The sequence below is a fragment of the Nerophis ophidion genome, linkage group LG18, assembly GCF_033978795.1.
Source record: "Nerophis ophidion isolate RoL-2023_Sa linkage group LG18, RoL_Noph_v1.0, whole genome shotgun sequence".
Lineage (NCBI taxonomy): Eukaryota > Metazoa > Chordata > Actinopteri > Syngnathiformes > Syngnathidae > Nerophis > Nerophis ophidion.
The window spans coordinates 39,075,849-39,097,290 of record NC_084628.1 but is presented as its reverse complement, the minus strand read 5'-3'; the positions used below and the strand labels follow the sequence as shown (position 1 = coordinate 39,097,290).

The 21,442-nt window shown below is 39.8% G+C and overlaps 1 protein-coding gene across 1 annotated transcript in view; it reads right to left on the bottom strand.

The window, feature by feature from the left end:
• zgc:77784 (uncharacterized protein LOC402947 homolog) overlaps positions 1-21,442 on the bottom strand; it is a 206,847-nt gene continuing 185,405 nt past the window's right edge. Inside the window, exons 23-27 of the mRNA XM_061878097.1 lie at positions 15,701-15,972; positions 15,382-15,498; positions 9,650-9,808; positions 9,300-9,403; positions 1-680 (exon numbers count right to left, since the gene is read on the bottom strand). Of these exons, the coding sequence (XP_061734081.1) occupies positions 669-680; positions 9,300-9,403; positions 9,650-9,808; positions 15,382-15,498; positions 15,701-15,972 (664 nt within the window). The 3' untranslated portion in view covers positions 1-668. The remainder of the gene's footprint in view (positions 681-9,299; positions 9,404-9,649; positions 9,809-15,381; positions 15,499-15,700; positions 15,973-21,442) is intronic.

Below are 21,442 nucleotides of genomic sequence, written 5' to 3'. Positions count from 1 at the left end.
TGTGTATATATATATATATATACATACACACATTTTGTACATATACATTTACATATATACATACATATATATATATATATAGTTTATTTCATTCAGTTGACAATAAAATGAGTTGGTGGGATTGTAATTCACATTTTAGACAGCAGGGGCCGCTGTTGTGTAACAATAGCGTCATAGTGTTGCTTCAATAGGACACAAGAAAGCCAAGGTGTGTGTCTGTGTGTTTGTGTGGCAGCAGAGGACTCAAACATGTATCTGACACCTCACTGACTTTGGCACAAAGACAACGCAGATTGTGCACCTTTTAAAAGGTCAAAAGAAGGTTAATGAGGAAGAATGTTGTGTTGTTGTGTTGTTGCAGCGACCACAGTGACACACAACAGAATGTGCAGCTGCAGGAAGCAAGGCTGCAGACATGCAGATTCTAACACACAAAACAAGCCTGCAGAGTTTCATAGTGGCTATTGATTAGCGGGAGCTGATCCATATGTACACTTTTTGTTTCTTTTTTGGAACGGGTGGACTAAACACTTTTGGAGTGGTGAAAAGATCTGAGTTGGGAGATCTTACAAAAGACTTCTAATGGAAAAGCTTTCAGTTTGCGATGCGGGGGACTGACCGGTGGTTCACGGAGATGGAGGATGGAGAACAGGTCCTAGCCCATCGGCTCACATGATGTTCTAAAAGGAAACAAAGTGAAAAGAGTGAGTCGTCTAGCTCAAATAAAACAAGAAATATTCAACATAATTGGACAATTTTCTTCCGTGGATCCTGATGCTAGGCAAAAATCATCATTTTATTATTTTACCTCGCTAACAGGCGCAGCAATGTACATTTAAAGCTATTATAATTGTGCTTTGTTGCTAGGCAAAAAAATGTCAAAATTGAATTAAAATACTTGCCAGCTAATTTGGGCTACACGGCAATGAAGATAACAGAAATCGGTTGCTAGGTAAAAAACCTCAACACAAAATTGTAATTTTCACAACATAATTTTTCTTAATATTTTTGTTGCTAGGCAGAAAATGTCAACACAAAAGTGTATTTTTTATATCAATCATTGTTTTTAGTATTGTTGGGCAGAAAATGTCTACACAAAATTGTAATTTTTACAACATAATAAATGTTCTTAGTATTATTGTTGTTAGGCAGAAAATGTCAAAATTTAAATAAAACATTTTCCAGCTAATTTGTGCTAGACAGCAATGAAGATAACAGAAATCGGTTGATAGGCAAAAAACATTAACATTTTTAAATTTTTACAACATAATTTTTCTTAGTATCATTGTTGCTAGGCAGAAAACGTCAAAATTGAAATAAAATATTTGCCAGCTAATTTGTGCTACACAGCAGTGAAGGTAACAGAAATCGGTTGCTAGGCAGAAAAAAACCTCAACACAGAATTGTAATTTTTACAACATACTCAATTTTCTTGGTATTGTTGTTGATAGGCAGAAAATGTAAAAATTGAATTAAAAATATTTTTCAGCTAATTTGTGCTACAGAAATCGATTGCTAGCTCAAAAAAAAAAACCTCAACACAAAATTTAAATTTTTACAACATAATTTTTCTTAGTATTATTGTTGCCAGACAAAAAATGTAAAAAAATAAAATAATTTAAATATTTGCCAGCTAATTTGTGCTACAGAAATCGGTTGCCAGGCAAAAAAACCTTCACACAAAATTGAAATTTTTTACAACATAATACATTTTCTTAGTAAAATTGTTGCTAGGCAGAAAATGTCAGAATTGAATTGAAATATTTGCCAGCTAATTTGTGCTACACAGCAATGAAGAGAACAGAAATCGGTTGCTAGGCAAAAAACCTCAACACAAAATTGTAATTTTTACAACATAATAATAATTATTGCTGTTAAGCAGAAAACATCAACACAAAATTTAAATTTTTACAACAATCATAGTTCCTACTATTATTGTTGCTAGGCAAAAAACCTCAACACAAAATTGTAATTTTTACAATAGTTTTTCTTAGTATTATTGTGGCTAGGCAGAAAATGTCAAAATGGAAATAAAATATTTGACAACTAAATTTATGCTACACAGCAATGAAGATAACAGAAATCAGTTGCTAGGCAAAAAACCTCAACACAAAATTCTAATTTTTACAACATATTTTTTCTCAATATTATTGTTGCTGGGGCTAGTGGGGGTTAGAGGGGTTAGTGCGTCTGCCTCACAATACGAAGTTCCTGCAGTCCTGGGTTCAAATCCAGGCTCGGGATCTTTCTGTGTGGAGTTTGCATGTCCTCCCCGTGAATGCGTGGGTTCCCTCCGGGTACTCCGGCTTCCTACCACTTCCAAAGACATGCACCTGGGGATAGGTTGATTGGCCACACTAAATTGGCCCTAGTGTGTGAATGTTGTCTGTCTATCTGTGTTGGCCCTGTGATGAGGTGGCGACTTGTCCAGGGTCTACCCCGCCTTCCGCCCGATTGTAGCTGAGATAGGCGCCAGCACCCCCCGCGACCCCAAAAGGGAATAAGCGGTAGAAAATGGATGGATGGATTATTGTTGCTAGGCAGAAAATGTCAACACAAAATTGTTATTTTTACAACAATCATTTTCTTAGTATTATTGTTACTAGGCAGAAAATGTCAAAATTGAATTAAAATATTTGCCAGCTATTATGTGGTACAGAAATTGGTTGCTAGGCAAAAAACCTCAACACAAAATTGTAATTTTTACAACATAATCATTTTTCTTAGTATTATTGCTGTTAAGCAGAAAACGTCAACACAAAATTTAAATTTTTACAACAATCATAGTTTTTAGCATTATTGTTGCTAGGCAAAAAACCTCAACACAAAATTGTAATTTTTTCAAATAATTTTTCTTAGTATTATTGTTGCTAGGCAGAAAATGTCAACACTTAATCAAATATTTGCCAGCTAATTTGTGCTACACAGATATGAAGATAACAGAAATCGGACGCTAGGAAAAAAACCTCAACACTAAATTGTAATTTTTACAACATATTTTTCTTAATATTATATTTGCTAGGCAGAAAATGTCAACACAAAATTGTAATTTTTTACAACAATCATTTTTCTTAGTATTATTGTTACTGGGCAGAAAATGTCAAAATTGAAATAAAATATTTGCCAGCTAATTTGTGCTACAGAAATTGGTTGATAGGCGAAAAACCTCAACACAAAATTGTAATTTTTACAATATTTTTTCTTAGTATTATTGTTGCTAGGCAGAAAATGTCAACATTTAATTAGAATATTTGCCAGCTATTTTGTGCTACACAGAAATGAAGAGAACATAAATCGGTTGCTAGGCAAAAAACCTCAACACAAAGTTGTAATTTTTACATCATTATAATTTTTCTTACTATTATTGCTGCTAAGCAGAAAATGTCAACACAAAATTGTAATTTTTACAACAATCATTTTTCTTAGAATTATTGTTGCTAGGCAGAAAATGTCAACACAAAATTGTCATTTTTACAACATAATAATTTTTGTAAGTATCATTGTTGCTAGGCAAAAAAAAACCTTAACACAACATTTTAATTTTTACAGCATAATACATTTTCTTAGTATTGTTGTTGCTAGGCAGAAAATGTCAAAATTTAATTAAAATATTTGCCAGCTAATTTGTGCTACACAGCAATGAAGATAACAGAAATCGGTTGCTAGGCAAAAAACCTCAACACAAAATTGTAATTTTTACAACAACTATTGTTGTTATTATTGTTGCTAGGCAGAAAATGTCAAAATTGAAATAAAATATTTGATAACTAAATTTGTGCCACACAGCAATGAAGATAACGGAAATCGTTTGCTAGGCAAAAAACCTCAACACAAAATTGTAATTTTTACAACATAATAATTTTTCTTTGTATTATTGTTGCTAGGCAGAAACAGCAAAGTTAAATTGACATCTTAGCTCGTCACATCAACAGACTTGAACAACTACTTCTCCTGGTCTCTTGTTGGTTGGCGGAAATGTTCAACTTAAATCTTAGTCAGCTAAAAAGTGCTTGCAAAATAGACTGACATTATTGAATCATTATTTTTGCTGGTGCCTTGTTGCCGGGCAGAAACATGAACATTAAATTGTAATTTTAACTCACTAACAAGCACAGAAGCATAAATCGTCAATTTTTTTTATCCTGCTTGCAATACGTTTATATGTGAGGCAGACATTAATCTACCATAAATTCCGGGCTATAAGCCGCTACTTTTTACCTACGCTTTGCACCCTGCGGCCTATAATAGGGTGCGGGTATTTTAGGGATTTTTATTCGCTATCGGCCCTAATGTTGTATGTTGGACAAATGGACTGTTTTTTTGTGCTATGGCGCCATCTTTTGGAAGAGTTTGCTCCCTGCTGGTGCTGCGAGGTGAACGTCTACCACACAGGTGTCAAACTCAAGGTCCCGGGGGACCCCGGGGGGCCACATTTGGGCGATATAATTTTATCTGGCCCGCAAACACCTGGAAATATGCGTCAATAAAGTACTTCATTTTTTCTCACTAAATGTCATTGATTTTTTTTTTTTTTGACAGAAAAAATATATGTACTGCTTGAAATTGTATACCTTTTAAACTTTTAGAGTAGCCATTATTGCAACAAATATTACAGTAAATTATCGTACTTTTGTCCAAATAAAAATACTTAACTTTACAGCAAACTACCCATCAAATTGATAAAAATGACAATACATTTGAGATTGTTCTTTACAGCATCTTACTGTCAATTGGAAAAAACTACTGTTTTTTTTAGTTAAAATGCTGTTGACTGAGCTGCCTATTATTGACTGTAAAATCTACGCTTGTTGTTCGATATGTTGGACTTCAATAATAAATATGGCAGTGCCATGTTGGCATTTTTTTTCATAAATTGAGTTGATTTATTTTGTAAAACATTGTTACATTGTTTAATGCATCCAGCAGGACAATCAGGCATGATAATGTGTTCATTCCACGACTCTATATATCAGTATCGGTTGATATCGGAATCGGTAATTAATAGTTGGACATTATCGGAATTTCGGATATTGACAAAAACGCCACTATTGGACCTCTCTACATGTTGTTTTTAACGGTGTATTATTGTAAATGTGTTTTTAAGGTAGAAAAACCGGCAGCTAAGTTGGCAGAATAAAAAAAGGAACTTTCACTGTTTTTCCATGAACAATATAATTCTGTAAAAAACTACGTAAATTTAACAAAAACATTCTGGCAACTGTAAAACCCTACCAGAAAAACAGTAGTACTGTTTTTCCATTTACCGTAAAGTGTTTAAAAAAAAACACAACTGTATTTTTCGGATTATAAGTAGCAGTTTTTTTCATAGTTTGCTCAGGGGTGCGACTTATACTCAGGAGCAGGGGTCACCAACCTTTTTGAAAGCAAGAGCTACTTCTTGGGTATTGATTAATGCCAAGGGCTACCAGTTTTACACTTCACATTTTAAGTGTTTATATATATACTGTATATATAGTCATTTGTAAGTTACAAGTAAGTGTGATTTAAACAAGAATAGCTAAATAAATAAATCTATATAAATATAAAAAATGGGTATTTCTGTCTGTCATTCCGTCGTACATTTTTTTTCCTTTTACGGAAGGTTTTTTGTAGAGAATAAATGATGAAAAAAACACTTAATTGAACGGTTTAAAAGAGGAGAAAACACGAAAAAAATTTAAATTAACTGAACCAAAATATGACTTCTTATATCTTTGTGAAAACATTGGACACAGTGTGTTGTCAAGCTTATGAGATGCAAGTTTAAGCCACTGTGACACTATTGTTCTTTTTTAAATTTTTTGTGTAAATATTTTTAATGATAATATCAATGAGGAATTTTTAATCACTGCTATTTTGAAATTGTTACTAATGTTGATAATATTCATTTTGGTTTCACTACTTTTAGATTGTACCGTGTTATGTTTATGTGTCCTCAATTGCTCTGTTTATTGCTATTCTGAATGTTGCTGGGTCGGTTTTGGATTTGGAATTGGATTGCATTGTTATGGTATTGCTGTGTATTGTTTTGTTGGATTGATTAAAAAAATAAAAACATTTTTTAACAATTTTCGGGTGTTTTTTTAAATCGATTTTTTTTAAATGAGAATCAATTCTGAATCGCACAACGTGAGAATCGCGATTCAAATTCGAATCGATTTTTCCCCACACCGCTAATATATCTATATACACACACATATGTGTACATACACACATATATATATATATATACACACATATAAACATATGTATGTATATATACAAACACACACACATATACCTGTATATATACACACATAGTTATATATAAATACACACAAACACGCATACATACATACACACATATATATATATATATATATATATATATATATATACACACACACATATATGTAGATACAACACATATGTATGTATATATACATACCCTATTTTTCGGACTATAAGTCGCAGTTTTTTTCATAGTTTGGCCAGGGGTGCGACTTATACTCAGGAGTGACTTATGTGTGAAATTATTAACACATTACCTTAAAATATCAAATAATATTATTTAGTTCATTCACGTAAGAGACTAGACGTATAAGATTTCATGGGATTTATGGATTAGGAGTGAGAGATAGTTTGGTAAAGGTATAGCATGTTCTATATGTTATAGTTATTTGAATGACTCTCACCATAATATGTTAGGTTAACATAGCAGTTGGTTATTTATGCCTCGTATAACTTACACTTATTCAGCCTGTTGTTCACTATTCTTTATTTATTTTAAATGGCCTTTCAAATGTCTATTCTTGGTGTTGGGTTTTATCAAATACATTTCCACAAAAATGCGATTTATATGTTTTTTTCCTTCTTTATTATGCGTTTTCAACAGGTGCGATTTATACTCCGGAGCGACTTATAATCCGAAAAATACGGTAAGTTAAAGTTAAAGTACCAACGATTGTCACACACACACCAAAGGTGTGGAGAAATTATTCTCTGTATTCGACCCATCACCCTTGATCACCCCCTGGGAGGTAAGGGGAGCAGTGAGCAGCAACGGTAGGCACCCCCCGGAATCATTTTTGTTGATTCAACCCACAATTCCAACCCCTTGATGCCCTTCCTCTGGGAAACTGTGCCACATTACAACGTATGTGCTTGTCCATCCATTTTCCTGCGCTTATCTGAGGTCGGGTCGCGGGGGCAGCAGCCTAAGCAGGGAAGCCCAGACTTCCCTCTCCCCAGCCACTTGGTCCAGCTCCTCCCGGGGGATCCCGAGGGGTTCCCAGGCCAGCCGGGAGACATTGTCTACCCAACATGTCCTGGGTCTTCCCCGTGGCCTCCTGCCGGTCGGACGTGCCCTAAACACCTCCCTAGGGAGGCGTTCGGGTGGCATCCTGACCAGATGCCTGAACCACCTCATCTGGCTCCTCGCCATGTGGAGGAGCAGCGGCTTTACTTTGAGTTCCTCCCGGATGGCAGAGCTTCTCACCCTATCTCTAAGGGAGAGACCCACCACCCGTCATCTTGTCCTTTCGGTCATAACCCAAAGCTCATTAACATAGGTGAAAATGGAAATAAATAAATAAATATATATATATATATATATATATATATATGTGTATATATTAGGGGTGTAACGGTACGTGTATTTGTATTGAACCGTTTCGGTACGGGTGTTTTGGTTTGGAGGTGTACCGAACGAGTTTCCACACGGACATATTAAGTAGCGTACCGCACGTTGTGTAAACATTACACACCGAGGCAACAAACGGCATGCTCGCAGCGACCGGGCTATGATAGACTGACCACACCTCGTCTTTTCACCGGACATGTCCTCTTTTGCGGGGCTGTCCGGGTGGAGTTTCTGAAATGCCTCAAATGTCCGTCATTTTAAGTTAGGGTTGCGTCTATTTTCAATGTATGTTCAGGGTTAAGAAGGGGTTAAAAACAAAACAAATTGTGTGCGCAGCAACATTTGTGTGAGAGGGGCAGAGACAGAGAGAGCGAAAGAGTTATGATAAACGCGCATGTGTCTCCAGGCTCTGCTTTTTATCCATGGATTTATCAAGATACATTTTTTATTATCTATAGCAGGGGTGTCAAAAGTGTGCCCCGGAGGCCATTTGCGGCCCACAGCTAATGTTTTAAAGGCCCACGGCACATTCTAAAAATACTATTAAAATAAACAAAAACATAACAAATGTGACATAAAAAAATTCTTGAAGGTTAAATGTAATTTAGAAAAAGTAGCAATGTTGACTAATAAAACAAAGCTTTTTTTTTTCTTTCAAACTGTCATTGCTCAAAACATAATATTGAATCAAAATCAATGTTATTATCAATTATTGACCTCTCCAAGGTTCCCATTACTTCACATCAAATATTCCACTAAGAAAAATATTTTTGGTGGAAGATTTTGCAAATTTGTTAAATAAATAACCAAAAAAATGTATATTTTGTTGTTTTCTTACTGTACCGAAAATGAACCGAACCGTGACCTCTGAACCGAGGTACGTACCGAACCGAGTTATGATAAACATGCATGCATCTCCAGGCTCTGCTTTTTACCCTTAGATTTATCAGGATACATTTTTTATCATCTATAGCAGGGGTGTCAAAAGTGTGCCCCGGAGGCCATTTGCTGCCAAAAACTAAAGTTTTTAAAGGCCCACGGCACATTCTAAAAATACTATTAAAATTAAAAAAAACATAACAAAAGTAACATAAAAAATCTTGAAGCTTAAATGTAATTTAGAAAAAGTTGCAACGTTGACTAATAAAACAAAGCGTTTTTTTTTTTCTTTCAAACTGTCATTGCTCAAAACATAATATTGAATCAAAATCAATGTTATTATGAATTATTGACCTATCCAAGGTTTCCATTACTTCACATCAAATATTCCACTAAGAAAAATATTTTTGGTGGAAAATTTTGCAAATTTGTTAAATAAATAACCAACAAATGTATATTTTGTTGTTTTCTTACTGTACCGAAAATTAACCGAACCGTGACCTCTGAACCGAGGTACGTACCGAACGGAAATGTTTGTGTACTGTTACACCCCTAGTATAAATACACATATATATATTTTAATGCCTCGCAATCAAACACTTTCATGTCCAAATACTGAACAGATGTTTATTGGGATAAGGTAAACATCTGTTCAGTATTTGAACATAAAAGTGTTTGATTGTGAGACATTAAAAGACACAAAATGCACGGGTCCATCAGACCCACAAACGCAGTTTGAACATTTTACATAAGGGTTAAAGTCCCTAGTCTGCGTGGCTACGTGATTAACCATCATTACCTCGTCCCTTCTGCGTCCGGAGATGGGCGATCTGGTGAAGACGCCGCCCAGCGAGCCGTAGCCCGGCATCTGGTGGGACGGCCCGTGCTGGATTAGGTTCTCATCTGCAGATGACAAGCGGCTCAGTGAAGAGCTGCAGCTGTATTTATGTAGGTTAAAACCTAAGTCATGCGACAGACTGGGAAGCAGACTAAGAGCAGGGCTTGTTACAACGAAACCTGCTTTTGTTTTGTTTTTCCCAAGCCAACGGGGATTTGTGGACAATCACGTTAAAAAGTCCATCCCAGCTGCCGCGTCGCCGGGACGGGAGCTGATCTTTTGTTGGCCGGAGCCAATAAGAGACAACCTACCCTGTGACGACCATTTTGTAGCGGCTCTCCTGTGGGGGGAGAGATAGTCGTCTCGCCGCCGGAGACCGGGCGAGTCGCCTCCTTCTTTTCGGGCCGGAGCGTCGCCTTGCAGCGGCCGGGTGTTGTTGACGGGGGGCGGCGCCGGAGGAGGGGGCAGCTCTGGATGGGGGACACATCCTGCTCAGTGTTTGGCATACTTTCATTTCAAATATAGCGAAAATATTTTTTTATCATCTTAAAAATATAGCCACACTTCGCCCAATTTTTTCTCAGGACAACCCGGAGACGCAAATGCACTTTTTTATTTCAAGTCGTATAGATTATCACAGATTATCATATAAATATCACAAAATATCCGCAGCTTTTCACACACACAAGTAAATGCAAGGCATGCTTGGTCAACAGCCGTACAGGGGCGCCGTATATACAACTTTAACACTGTTACAAATATGCGCCACACTGTGAAGCCACATCAAACACGAATGACAAACACATTTCGGGAGAACATCCGCACCGTAACACGACAGAACAAATACCCAGAACCCCTTGCAGCACTAACTCTTCCAGGACGCTACAATATACACCCCCCGCTACTCCCTATAGCCCCGCCCACGTCAACCTCCTCATGCTCTCTCAGGGAGAGCATGTCCCAAATTCCAAGCTGCTGTTTTGAAGCATAAAAAAGAAAAAAATGCACTTTGTGACTTCAATAATAAATATGGCAGTGCCATGTTGGCATTTTTTGTCCATAAATTGAGTTGATTTATTTTGTAAAACTTTGTTACATTGTTTCATGCATCCAGCGGGGCATCACAACAAAAGGAGGCATAATAATGTGTTCATTCCACCACTGTATATATCGGTAGATATGGGAATCGGTAATCAAGAGTTGGACAATATCGCAATATCGGCAAAAAAGCCATTATCGGACATCTCTAGTTATTATTTATGATTACGTGTTATGTCCGTTTTGGGCCCCAGGGGTGCACAGTGGTGTGGAGAGGCGGAGCCGGCAGTCCTACAGCGAGGCAGAGCACACCATAGCCTGCCTCTTGAGACCCACTTTTATTATTTGGCTTTTACGGGCGGCATAGCTCGGTTGGTAGAGTGGCCGTGCCAGCAATTTGAGGTTTGCAGGTTCGATTCCCGCTTCTGCCATCCTAGTCACTGCCGTTGTGTCCTTGGGCAAGACACTTTACCCACCTGCTCCCAGTGCCACCCACACTGGTTTAAATGTAACTTCGATATTGGGTTTCACTATGTAAAGCGCTTTGAGTCACTAGAGAAAAGCGCTATATAAATATAATTCACTTCACTTTAACACTAAGTGAGTTGTGTGGTCCTCGGTCCTCTGTTGTTCTCTGTATTTTTTATACACTTTGATTTCTATTTTACTGTTTTAATTGATTTGCCCCTTTTAAAATAGTTTTTAATCATATTTGTTTTTATATATATACATTTTTATATTGGTTTTAAATTTATTTAGTTTTTGTTTTTATTCAGTCATTGGTGGAGCATAATATTGTTGTTTTAATATTGTTTTTAACATGGCTATGCAGCACTTTGGAAACGTTATTGTTGTTTAAATGTGCTATATAAATAAAGTGGATTGGATTGGATTGGCCGGCAGTCCGACAGCGAGGCAGGGCACGCCCAAAATGGCGACGAGGAGGCGTGGACTGCAAGCAAGCAGTGAGGCGGGCAGGCCGGAATCGACCCGGCAAATAATATCAGGTGTGCGGGTCGCCCAGCTGGGCCCAATTTAAATCTCCTCTCGCACTGTAAAAAAGGACAGCGGCCGTAAACGCCGGGGGGAGGGACAGAGAGAGAAGGAGCCAGAAGGAAGCCGATGCTGAGCGCGAGAGGAAAAGAGCACAAGGAAGACGACGCAGGCAGCCGAAAAGCTGGAGCGGGAGAGCGAGCAGAAAAACGGGAAGACTGCAAAGAAAACCGGCAAGAGACTCAAATATTGCAAAATAAAGAAGTCTAGACCTGCTCGACAGGATGTCATTTCTTGGTAGTCCTGAGAACCAGCACGGCGACGGCTGGAGTCCGTCACAAGGGTTGAACAAATAGACAAGAAGGTCATTTGTGCCGTGTTTTCCGCACTACAAGGCGCACCGGATTATAAGGCGCACCTTCAATGAGTGGCTTATTTCAAAACTTTGTTGGCGTTTCTTCTTCTACGGGGGAAATGAAGTCGGCGGCTGCTTACCGTAGTTGTGAGACCTCTTGTGGAATGTTTGACTGACACTGAAGAAGAAGAATTCCAGGGATTCGTGGATGAGGAATAACTTAATAAAGTGAGCTTTACATGTTTATTTAGTGTGTTGTGTTGTCTGACATTCAAGTTTGAGCAACGTTGAGTTTTTGATATATTGTTATTGTGAAGTGAATTATATTATGTATATATATACATACACACATAATCACATACATGCATTTGTGTATGTATGTGATTATGTGTGTATGTGTATGTATATATATATATATATATAAATTGTATATATGTGTGTGTACATATGTATATATGTAAGTGTGTGTGAATTTAAATGTATTATATATAGATAATATATAGCATCTACGCAGCAACCACTGAACTGAATTATATTAAATATATTATTGTATTATTTATTGTAAATATATATAGTATATGTATAGGGGTGGAACCTAATAAGTTTACTTCTTCCCACTCCCTTTTGAACCAATCTTGACATCTACAAAAGATCAGTCACGTGTAATGTTTTCAATGTAGGTGTAAAAATAATCCATCCATCCATCCATTTTCTACCGCTTATTCCCTTTCGGGGTCGCGGGGGGCGCTGGCGCCTATCTCAGCTACAATCGGGCGGAAGGCAGGGTACACCCTGGACAAGTCGCCACCTCATCGCAGGGCTGTAAAAATAATGTATTTATATGTATTTATATATTTATTTTGTATTTTACGTCATTCTCTTGTTTTGTTTGCATGGCTCAAAATAAACCATTCATTCATTCATTTATATAGCGCTTTTCTCAAAGTGACTCAAAGCGCTTTACATAGTGAAACCCAATATCTAAGTTACATTTAAACCAGTGTGGGTGCCACTGGGAGCAGGTGGGTAAAGTGTCTTGCCCAAGGACACAACGGCAGTGACTAGGATGGCAGAAGCGGGGATCGAACCTGCAACCCTCTACCAACCGAGCAATATATACCGCCCGTATAGTGCTTTGCACTATTTCCAGACGTCGTTAGTGGAGTCAGTGTTGCTGCTGTTGTCTAGCAGTTCAGTGACAATTCCTGCTTGTCTCTCAATAGAAGCCATTTTGGGTTCTTGACATAAACACCCAAATGGAAATGAAATCAGCACACCTGGCGCGGTCATATATCCCAGCATGCACCGCGCGCTTCTTCTCCTACGGGGGAAAATTAAATCGGCGGCTGCTTACTGTAGTTGGGAGACCTGTTGTGGCTCAATTTTGGTCCACATATAAGGTGCATTGGATTATAAGGCGCACTGTCGGCTTTTGAGAACATTTTATGTTTTTAGGTGCCGGTGTTAATATTTTTGATGAAAAATTTTCGTCATAGGTATCGTCAACAACCTTTTTTTTCTGACTAAAACGAGACAATAACTAAATAAAAAATAATTTACGTGGACTAAGACGATGACGAGGTGTATTGACATATTCGTCGACGAATAAAAACCAGCCGAAAATGTCTGCCAGAGACGAGATCCAATCGGAACTCATTTCGTCAGGAAGAGGCGGGAGGAGTTGGGAAGAGAACCAATCAGAGCGAGGGGGTAAGGAAGTTACGTAAACGTAGTTGTCACACCTGGGTGAAGTTTTGTCTGGTTTCATGTCTTGTCGTTTTATTTTGAAAGGTTAACTCTCCCTCTCGTTTCAGGTCACTTGCCCTTTCTCCCGTGTTACTGGTCTCTCTCCTGATTGCCTGATTGTCCCCACCTGTGTCACCCTCCCGCATGTGTATAAATGTCTCTTCCTCCTCTTGTCTTGTGCCAGAGTATATCGTCTTGCTACGTGTCTCCAGTTTTGTCCACAGCCTTGTACCAAGTTTGATAAGTATTGTCTCACTTTATTTATTGATTTTTTTTTGTTTCCTCTGAGAGTGATTTTCTGTTGCTAAAGTTTTTCATGCTAGTAATTTGTATCTAGTTCATAGTGCCGTGTTTTCCTTTTCCCTCCTTCTGGAGCGTCTTTAGTTTACTGCCTTCTCGACTCCTTTGCATGATTGATTTTCCTTTTGTAGATAATTGTACATTGTTGGTTTTCGCTATTAGATTCGTATAGAAATTTTGCTATTGCCCTTTTCCTCCTTATGGAGTGATTTTTCTGTTTTTGGCCTATGCCCTTTGCTACCTTCCTTTGTTCCTCAAATATATCTCAGATAGATTTTGTAGCCACTTTGTTTTGATCACTCGGTTCTAAAGATAGCATAGAAATTTTATTAAATAAAGTCTGAGTTCAATTGTCACGCTTCTGCACCTGAGTCCTCATTTTCGCCCAGCCCTAACAGTAGTTTGCGTTTGAGACTGACGCTGCAGAAGACAACATCTCAATGCCGGGGAGGAAGAGGACATATGGGGAAATTTTATATTTGACGTCAAAGATAACAAGACGCAGTTTAAGAAATGCAGCGCGAGGATTACGGGGAAAAACACAACAAACTTGAAGCGACATTTACAGTCGAATCACCCCGAAATCCACACACAGGTAAGCATTTTCCACAACTCACTCGACGTTATCCCATTTATTACACAGCTTACTCGTGAAATACTGAATTTGAGACATGATTTTCATCAAAATACGACTTGTATCTGTGATTTTTCTGCTGTTTTGCTTTCAGAAATTGAAGGGAAAATTGACATATTACCTTTTAGTCCAGTGGTCCCCAACCACCGGCCTGCGGCCCGGTACCAGGCCGTGGCCTGTTTGGTACCGGGCCGCAGAAGAAGTTTTTATTAATTTTTATTAAAAACAATTTTTTATTTTTATTATTTTATTAAATCAACATAAAAAACCCAATATACACTTACAATTAGTGCACCAACCACAAAAACCTCCCTTTTTCATGACAAAAACGTTCATTTTTCATGACAAAGAAGAAAAAAAAAAAAAAAAAAAAAAAAGGACACCACCCTCCCCCTACCCCACCCGGGCCGCGGGACAAATTATTAAGCGTTGACCGGTCCGCGGATACAAAAAGGTTGGGGACCACTGCCTTAGTCGACTAAATCTACTGTAGTTTTCGTCGACTATAATCTTATGATATTTCGTCAACTAAAACTAGACTAAAACTAAAACAATTTAAATAACTAAATTATGACTAAAACTAAATTACATTTTAGTCAAAAGACTATGATTGAAACTAAATCAGATTTTGCTTTTAAAATTAACACTGTTAGGTGCGCCTTATAGTGTGGAAAATACGGTAGTTTTAAAAAGTTAAAGATTTGCATTTGAGCCATCACCCTCAGCCCCTGGGAGGTGAGGGGAGCAGTGAGCAGCAGCGGTGGCCACGCCCGGAAATAATGTTTTGGGTGATTCAACCCCCAATTCCACCCTTCAAACATATTTGTCTTGCTTTTTGTTATTTTTTACTGACATTATTCCTCCCTCCTATTACAATTACCAGCAGACGAGTTATGCAAACGACGCAATGGCGCGGGTTTTATTTCAGTCAACGTTGTTGATTCAAACTCGGTTCAAATGAAGATAACGCGTCACACCTGCTTGGTTGTGGAGTTCTCGTCTGAGCTGCCCGTCCCTGGGGAGTTTCTTCTTGATCCTGGATCTCTGCGCCTGGGCTGCGGGGTTCAAATCGCCGACTGGAGCAAGAGATTGTCCTGACAAGAAAGTTTGTTTATCGCCCCCCGAAGGAAGTGGAGACACGGGCTTCAAAATAAATCTGACATGATTTTCATGTGCAAAAAAAAAAAAAACAAGTCTGCGGGGGTCACATAGGGAACTAAATTACAAATGACATCGTTGTTTTAATGGGTTGCCTTTGGAGAGGAGCGCATAACATGAGCCGGGATTCCGACTGACCTTTGCAGAGGCTGTTCCCCCATTGGCTGGCGTGGTACACGTCAGCGGCGTCGCAGGTCTTGCTGAATAGATCCGGGTTGGACTGGGAGACCTGGGAGTGGTGCCGGGCCATGAGGTCCATGTGCTGCAGCCGTGGTCCACCGCCGGGCTTTGGCGCGTCTCGCTGAGGGGAGGCCGAGTGCGACAGCTCGCCTGGATCCTCTTTGGCGGCGTCCATTAAGTAGGTCCTGGCCGGCAGCGGCGGACACCAGTCGTCGTCTTCCTCCCCAGAGCTAGAAGAGGACAAGCATCTTAAAGGGGAACATTATCAGCAGACCTATGTAAGCGTCAATATATACCTTGATGGTGCAGAAAAAAGACCATCTATTTTTCTAACCGATTTCCGAACTCTAAATGGGTGAATTTGGGCGAATTAAACGCCTTTCTGTTTATCGCGCTGGAGACGATGACGTCAGAATGTGACGTCGCCGAGGTAACACACCCACCATTTTCATTTTCAACACATTACAAACACCGGGTCTCAGCTCTGTTATTTTCCGTTTTTTTGACTATTTTTTGGAACCTTGGAGACATCATGACTCGTCGGTGTGTTGTCGGAGGGTGTAACAACACTAACAGGGAGGGATTCAAGTTGCAACACTGGCAAGAAATCTGCCGCCAGACCCCCATTGAATGTGCCAGAGTGTCTCCACATTTGACCGGCGATGCTAAGACAGACATGGCACAGAGATGTATGGATAACCTGCAGATGCATTTGCAACTATAAAGTCAACGAAATCACAAAGGTGAGTTTTGTTGATGTTGACTACCAGCTAATCGATGCTAACATGCTATTTACCGGTGGTGCTAAAGAAGACATGGCACAGAGATGTATGGATAACCTGTAGATGCATATATTACGTTTCCTTCCACCCACATTTAATGCGAAACAAACACTTACCAATCGACGGATTTAAGTTGCTCCAGTGTCACAAGATGCGAAAGTCCTGATCGTTTGGTCCGCACATTTTACCGGCGATGCTAACGCAGCTATTCGGCCATGCTATGGCTATGAATAGCGTCAATAGCCATTCGCTCAATAGCTTCAGTTTCTTCAATATTTTCATAATCCAACCATCTGTTTCAATACATGCGTAATCTGTTGAATCGCTTTAGTCGCTGAAATCTGAGTTTGAATCCGAGCTAATGTCGCTATATCTTGCTGTGGTATTCCCATTGTTTGTTTACATTGGCAGCACTGTGTGACGTCACAGGGAAATGGCCAGTGTCTTCGCAGAGAGATGAAAATAAGGCACTTTATAGCTTTATTTAGGGATATTCCGAGACCGGTAACATTTTGAAAAAAACTTCAAAAAATACAACAAGCCACTGGGAACTGATTTTTATTGTTTTTAACCCTTTTGAAATTGTGATAATGTTCCCCTTTAAAGGCCTACTGAAAGCCACTACTACCGTCCACGCAGTCTGATAGTTTATATATCAATGATGAAATATTAACATTGCAACACATGCCAATACGGCCGGTTTAGTTTACTAAATTGTAATTTTAATTTTCCCGCGGAGTTTCCTGTTGAAAACGTCGCGGAATGATGACGCGTGCGCGTGACGTCTCGGGTTGGAGGGGACATGTTCTCCCAGCACCACTTACAGCTAAAAGTCGTCTCTTTTCATCGCCTAATTACACAGTATTATGGACATCTCTGTTGCTGAATCTTTTGCAATTTGTTCAATTAATAATGGAGACGTCAAAGAACAATGCTGTTGGTGGAAAGCGGTGGGTTGCAGCTGCCTTTAGCACCGAGACATAGCCGGTGTTTCTTTGTTTGCTGTGAAACTTTAACACAGAGCGGTCAAGCGAACATGTTTCTCTACGTCAACCAGCATGTTTTTGGATGAGAAAATTGTGGTATTAAGTCGGATCTTACCGGAGACATCAGTGGATCACTGGACCTCCTCCTGCGGCAGCTGTCAAAAAGGGAGCTGTGAGCAAGGCTCCTCCATGGCTTCCATCAAAGACACTGGCGTTCTCCGCAGCCACCCGACTTTGAGGTATGACTTTACAATTTCACTATCATACTATTAATAACACAATAAGCAGATAAGTGATCTTCCAGAATTATCCTAATAAATGTGTCTAATTACATCTGAAACGCTCACACTGCTGCCGCCCGGAGACGTCGCTTTTTTTTTTTTGTGCTTCACTCTAACTTTCCTTATCCACAAATCTTTCATCCTCTCTCAAATTAATGGGGAAATCGTCGCTTTCTCGGTCCGAATAGCTCTTGCTGCTGGTGGCTCACATTATAAACAATGTGAGGATGTGAGGAGCCCTCACACCGGTGACGTCACGCGCACATCGTCTGCTACTTCCGGTAAAGGCAAGGCTTTTTTATTAGCGACCAAAAGTTGCGAACTTTATCGTGGATGTTCTCTACTAAATCCACTCAACAAAAATATGGCAATATCACGAAATGATCAAGTATGACACATAGAATGGACCTGCTATCCCCGTTTAAATAAGAAAATCTCATTTCAGTAGGCCTTCGAGACAAGAGCTGAATATTCTGAACCTACAGTACTTCCACTGCATTCTCTCACATATAACGTAAATACTAGGCTAGGGCTGGGCGATATATGGAATATACTCGATATAGCGCGGGTTTGTCTCTGTGCGATATAGAAAATGAAAGATGGCATGGTGTAAGGTAGGTGTGATTACATGTTGTAGAGCATTGGTCCACAACCACCGGGCCGCGGCCGTAAAATAATTATTTATCAACTTTTTTTTTTTTAATCACGCTCAATTTTTTACTGCGGGCTTCACGGTGGAAGAGGGGTTAGTGCGTCTGCCTCACAATATGAAGGTCCTGGGTTAAAATCCAGGCTCGGGATCTTCCTGTGTGGAGTTTGCATGTCCTTCCCGTGAATGCGTGGGTTCCCTCCGGGTACTCCGGCTTCCTCCCACTTCCAAAGACATGCACCTGGGGATAGGTTGACACTAAATTGGCCCTAGTGTGTGAATGTGAGTGTGAATGTTGTCTGTCTATCTGTGTTGGCCCTGCGATTTTGTGGCGACTTGTCCAGGGTGTACCCCGCCTTCCGCCCGATTGTAGCTGAGATAGGCGCCAGCGCCCCCCGTGACCCCAAAAGGGAATAAGCGGTAGAAAATGGATGGATGGAATTTTTTACTGCATGCCATTGGTAAGCGCAGCGGTGAGAAGAGGTTTTAAAAATATTAGCGCCTGCTTACTTTTACCGCATGCCTTGAATAAGCGCAGGAGTGAGAAGAGGTTTTAAATTAATTAGCGCCCCGGCGGCTATTCAAGGAAATATGGTATATAAATGAACATTGATTGATTGATTTGTGCTGAAAACAGTTTGTTTGTACTTGTTGCTATGACAATAGAGACCTATCCTATCCTATCCAACATGTAATAAAAGTTGGTTTTTCCCTTTTAAAAACAAGCGATGCTGTTGCACTCCAGTCCTGTAGAAGGCAATATTGCACACTATAAAAATATATATTTTTCCCCCCAGCAGTGACCTCTGCTACATCTGCTGGATCAGTGCACCTTTGGCACCACTTCTTTCTTGCTAAATGAAAGTGTAAAAAGTTTGCATTAAGCAGGAAGGTACCAAAACAAACTTTCCTTATCGGCGCTTTAGAGCAGTGCCAACAGGCCCAATTAAACGGCAGACGTGTGGATGAAAACACAAGAGCGTTAATTCATGCTGTCAGTTTGCGGCTAATGTCATTAGAAGGAGAAGACGCGGCACGGTCAGAGCAGCCCTCCAATCCCACCTCGCTGTGTCTGCCATCCCATCTGTCAGAACCTGTTAGAGGAGACACACACACCCCCTCCTCGGGAGCCGCACGGCGCAATCTGCTCGCTGCCTGCAGCCACAACTAAATCCCGCCCGACTCCAGAAGTTGAGCTTGGCAGCCTTGTGGGCTGGCTGTGTAATCCACACACACTTCCACTCTCAACTAAGTCATTCATTTTTTAAATCAAAAAAATTTTACATTTTAAATCAGATTAATCTGACCCAACTCTCTCGTTTGAGTCTCACATTAAGAGTGTTACTAAAACGGCCTTCTTTCATCTCTGTAATATCGATAAAGGCCTACTGAAAGCCACTACTACCCACCATGCTGTCTGATAGTTTATATATCGATGATGAAATATTAACATTGCAACACATGCCAATACGGCCTTTTTTAGTTTACTAAATTACAATTTTAAATTTCCCGGGAGTTTCGTCTTGGAAACGTCGTGTAATGATTGCGTGTACGCAAGACGTCACGCGTTTTTAGGAGGTATGAACACACAGCTAAAAGTCGTCTGTTTTAACGGCATAAATACACAGTATTTTGGACATCTGTGTTGCTGAATCTTTTGCAATTTGTTCAATTAATATTGGAGAAGTCACAGTGGAAAGATGGAGTTGGGAAGCTTTAGCCTTTAGCCACACAAACACACAGTGATTCCTTGTTTAAAATTCCCGGAGCTGAAACTTTACTATGGATCAGAGCGCGGTCAAGCGAGCATGAATCCTGACCAAATGTCAACCAGCAGGTTTCGGTGAGAAAATTGTGGTTAAAAAGACGCCACTTACCGGATATCAGCTGAGCTTGTGCCGTCCGAACAGCTGCCGTCGACACCCGTGAGAGACTGGCGTCAAGACATCCTTGGACACACCCCTCCGACTATCAGGTACTATTTAACTCACTAAAACACTAGCAACACAATAGAAATATAAGGGATTTCCCAGAATTATCCTAGTAAATGTATTTAAAAAACATCAGAATACCTCCAAATGCTATCGCGTTTTTCTTTTTTTGACTCTATTTCTTTTTTTTCTAGTCCGTTGCTATCAATATCCTCAAACACAAATCTTTCATCCTCGCTCAAATTAATGGGGAAATTGTCGTTTTCTCGGTCCAAATCACTGTTTTTGTTGGAGGCTCCCATTATAAACAATGTGAATATATGAGGAGCCATCAACATGTGACGTCATCATCTGCGACTTCCGGTAAAGGCGAGGCTTTTTCAGGAAGTACCAAAAGTGGCAAAGTTTATCGTCGATTTTCTCTACTAAATCCTTTCAGCAAAAATATGGCAATATCGCGAAATGATCAAGTATGACACATAGACCTGCTATCCCCGTTTGAATAAGAACATCTCATTTCAGTAGGCCTTTAAAATGTGCTCCATTTTGGAACACCAGCAAAGCTGAGATCATTATTCATGTGTTCGTTACATCTCGTCTCCATTACTGTAACTTATTATTATTGGGTCTCCCTATGTCTAGTATTAAAAGATTACATCCATCCATCCAGTACCGCTTATCCCTTTCAGGGTTGCGGGGGGCGCGGGAGCCTATTTCAGCTACAATCGGGTAGAAGACACCCTGGACAAGTCGCCACCTCATCGCAGGGCCAACACAGATAGAAAGACAACATTCACACACCAGGGACCGTTTAGTGTTGCCAATCAACCTATCCCCAGGTGCATGTCTTTGGAAGTGGGAGGGGCCTATCCCCAGGTGCATGTCTTTGGAGGTGGGATGGGCCTATCCCCAGGTGCATGTCTTTGGAAGTGGGAGGAAGCCGGAGTACCTGGCGGGAACCCACGCAGTCACGGGGAGAACATGCAAACTCCACACAGAAAGATCTCGAGCGCAGGATCGAACCCAGGACCTTCATATTGTGGGGCAGACGCACAAACCCCTCTACCACCG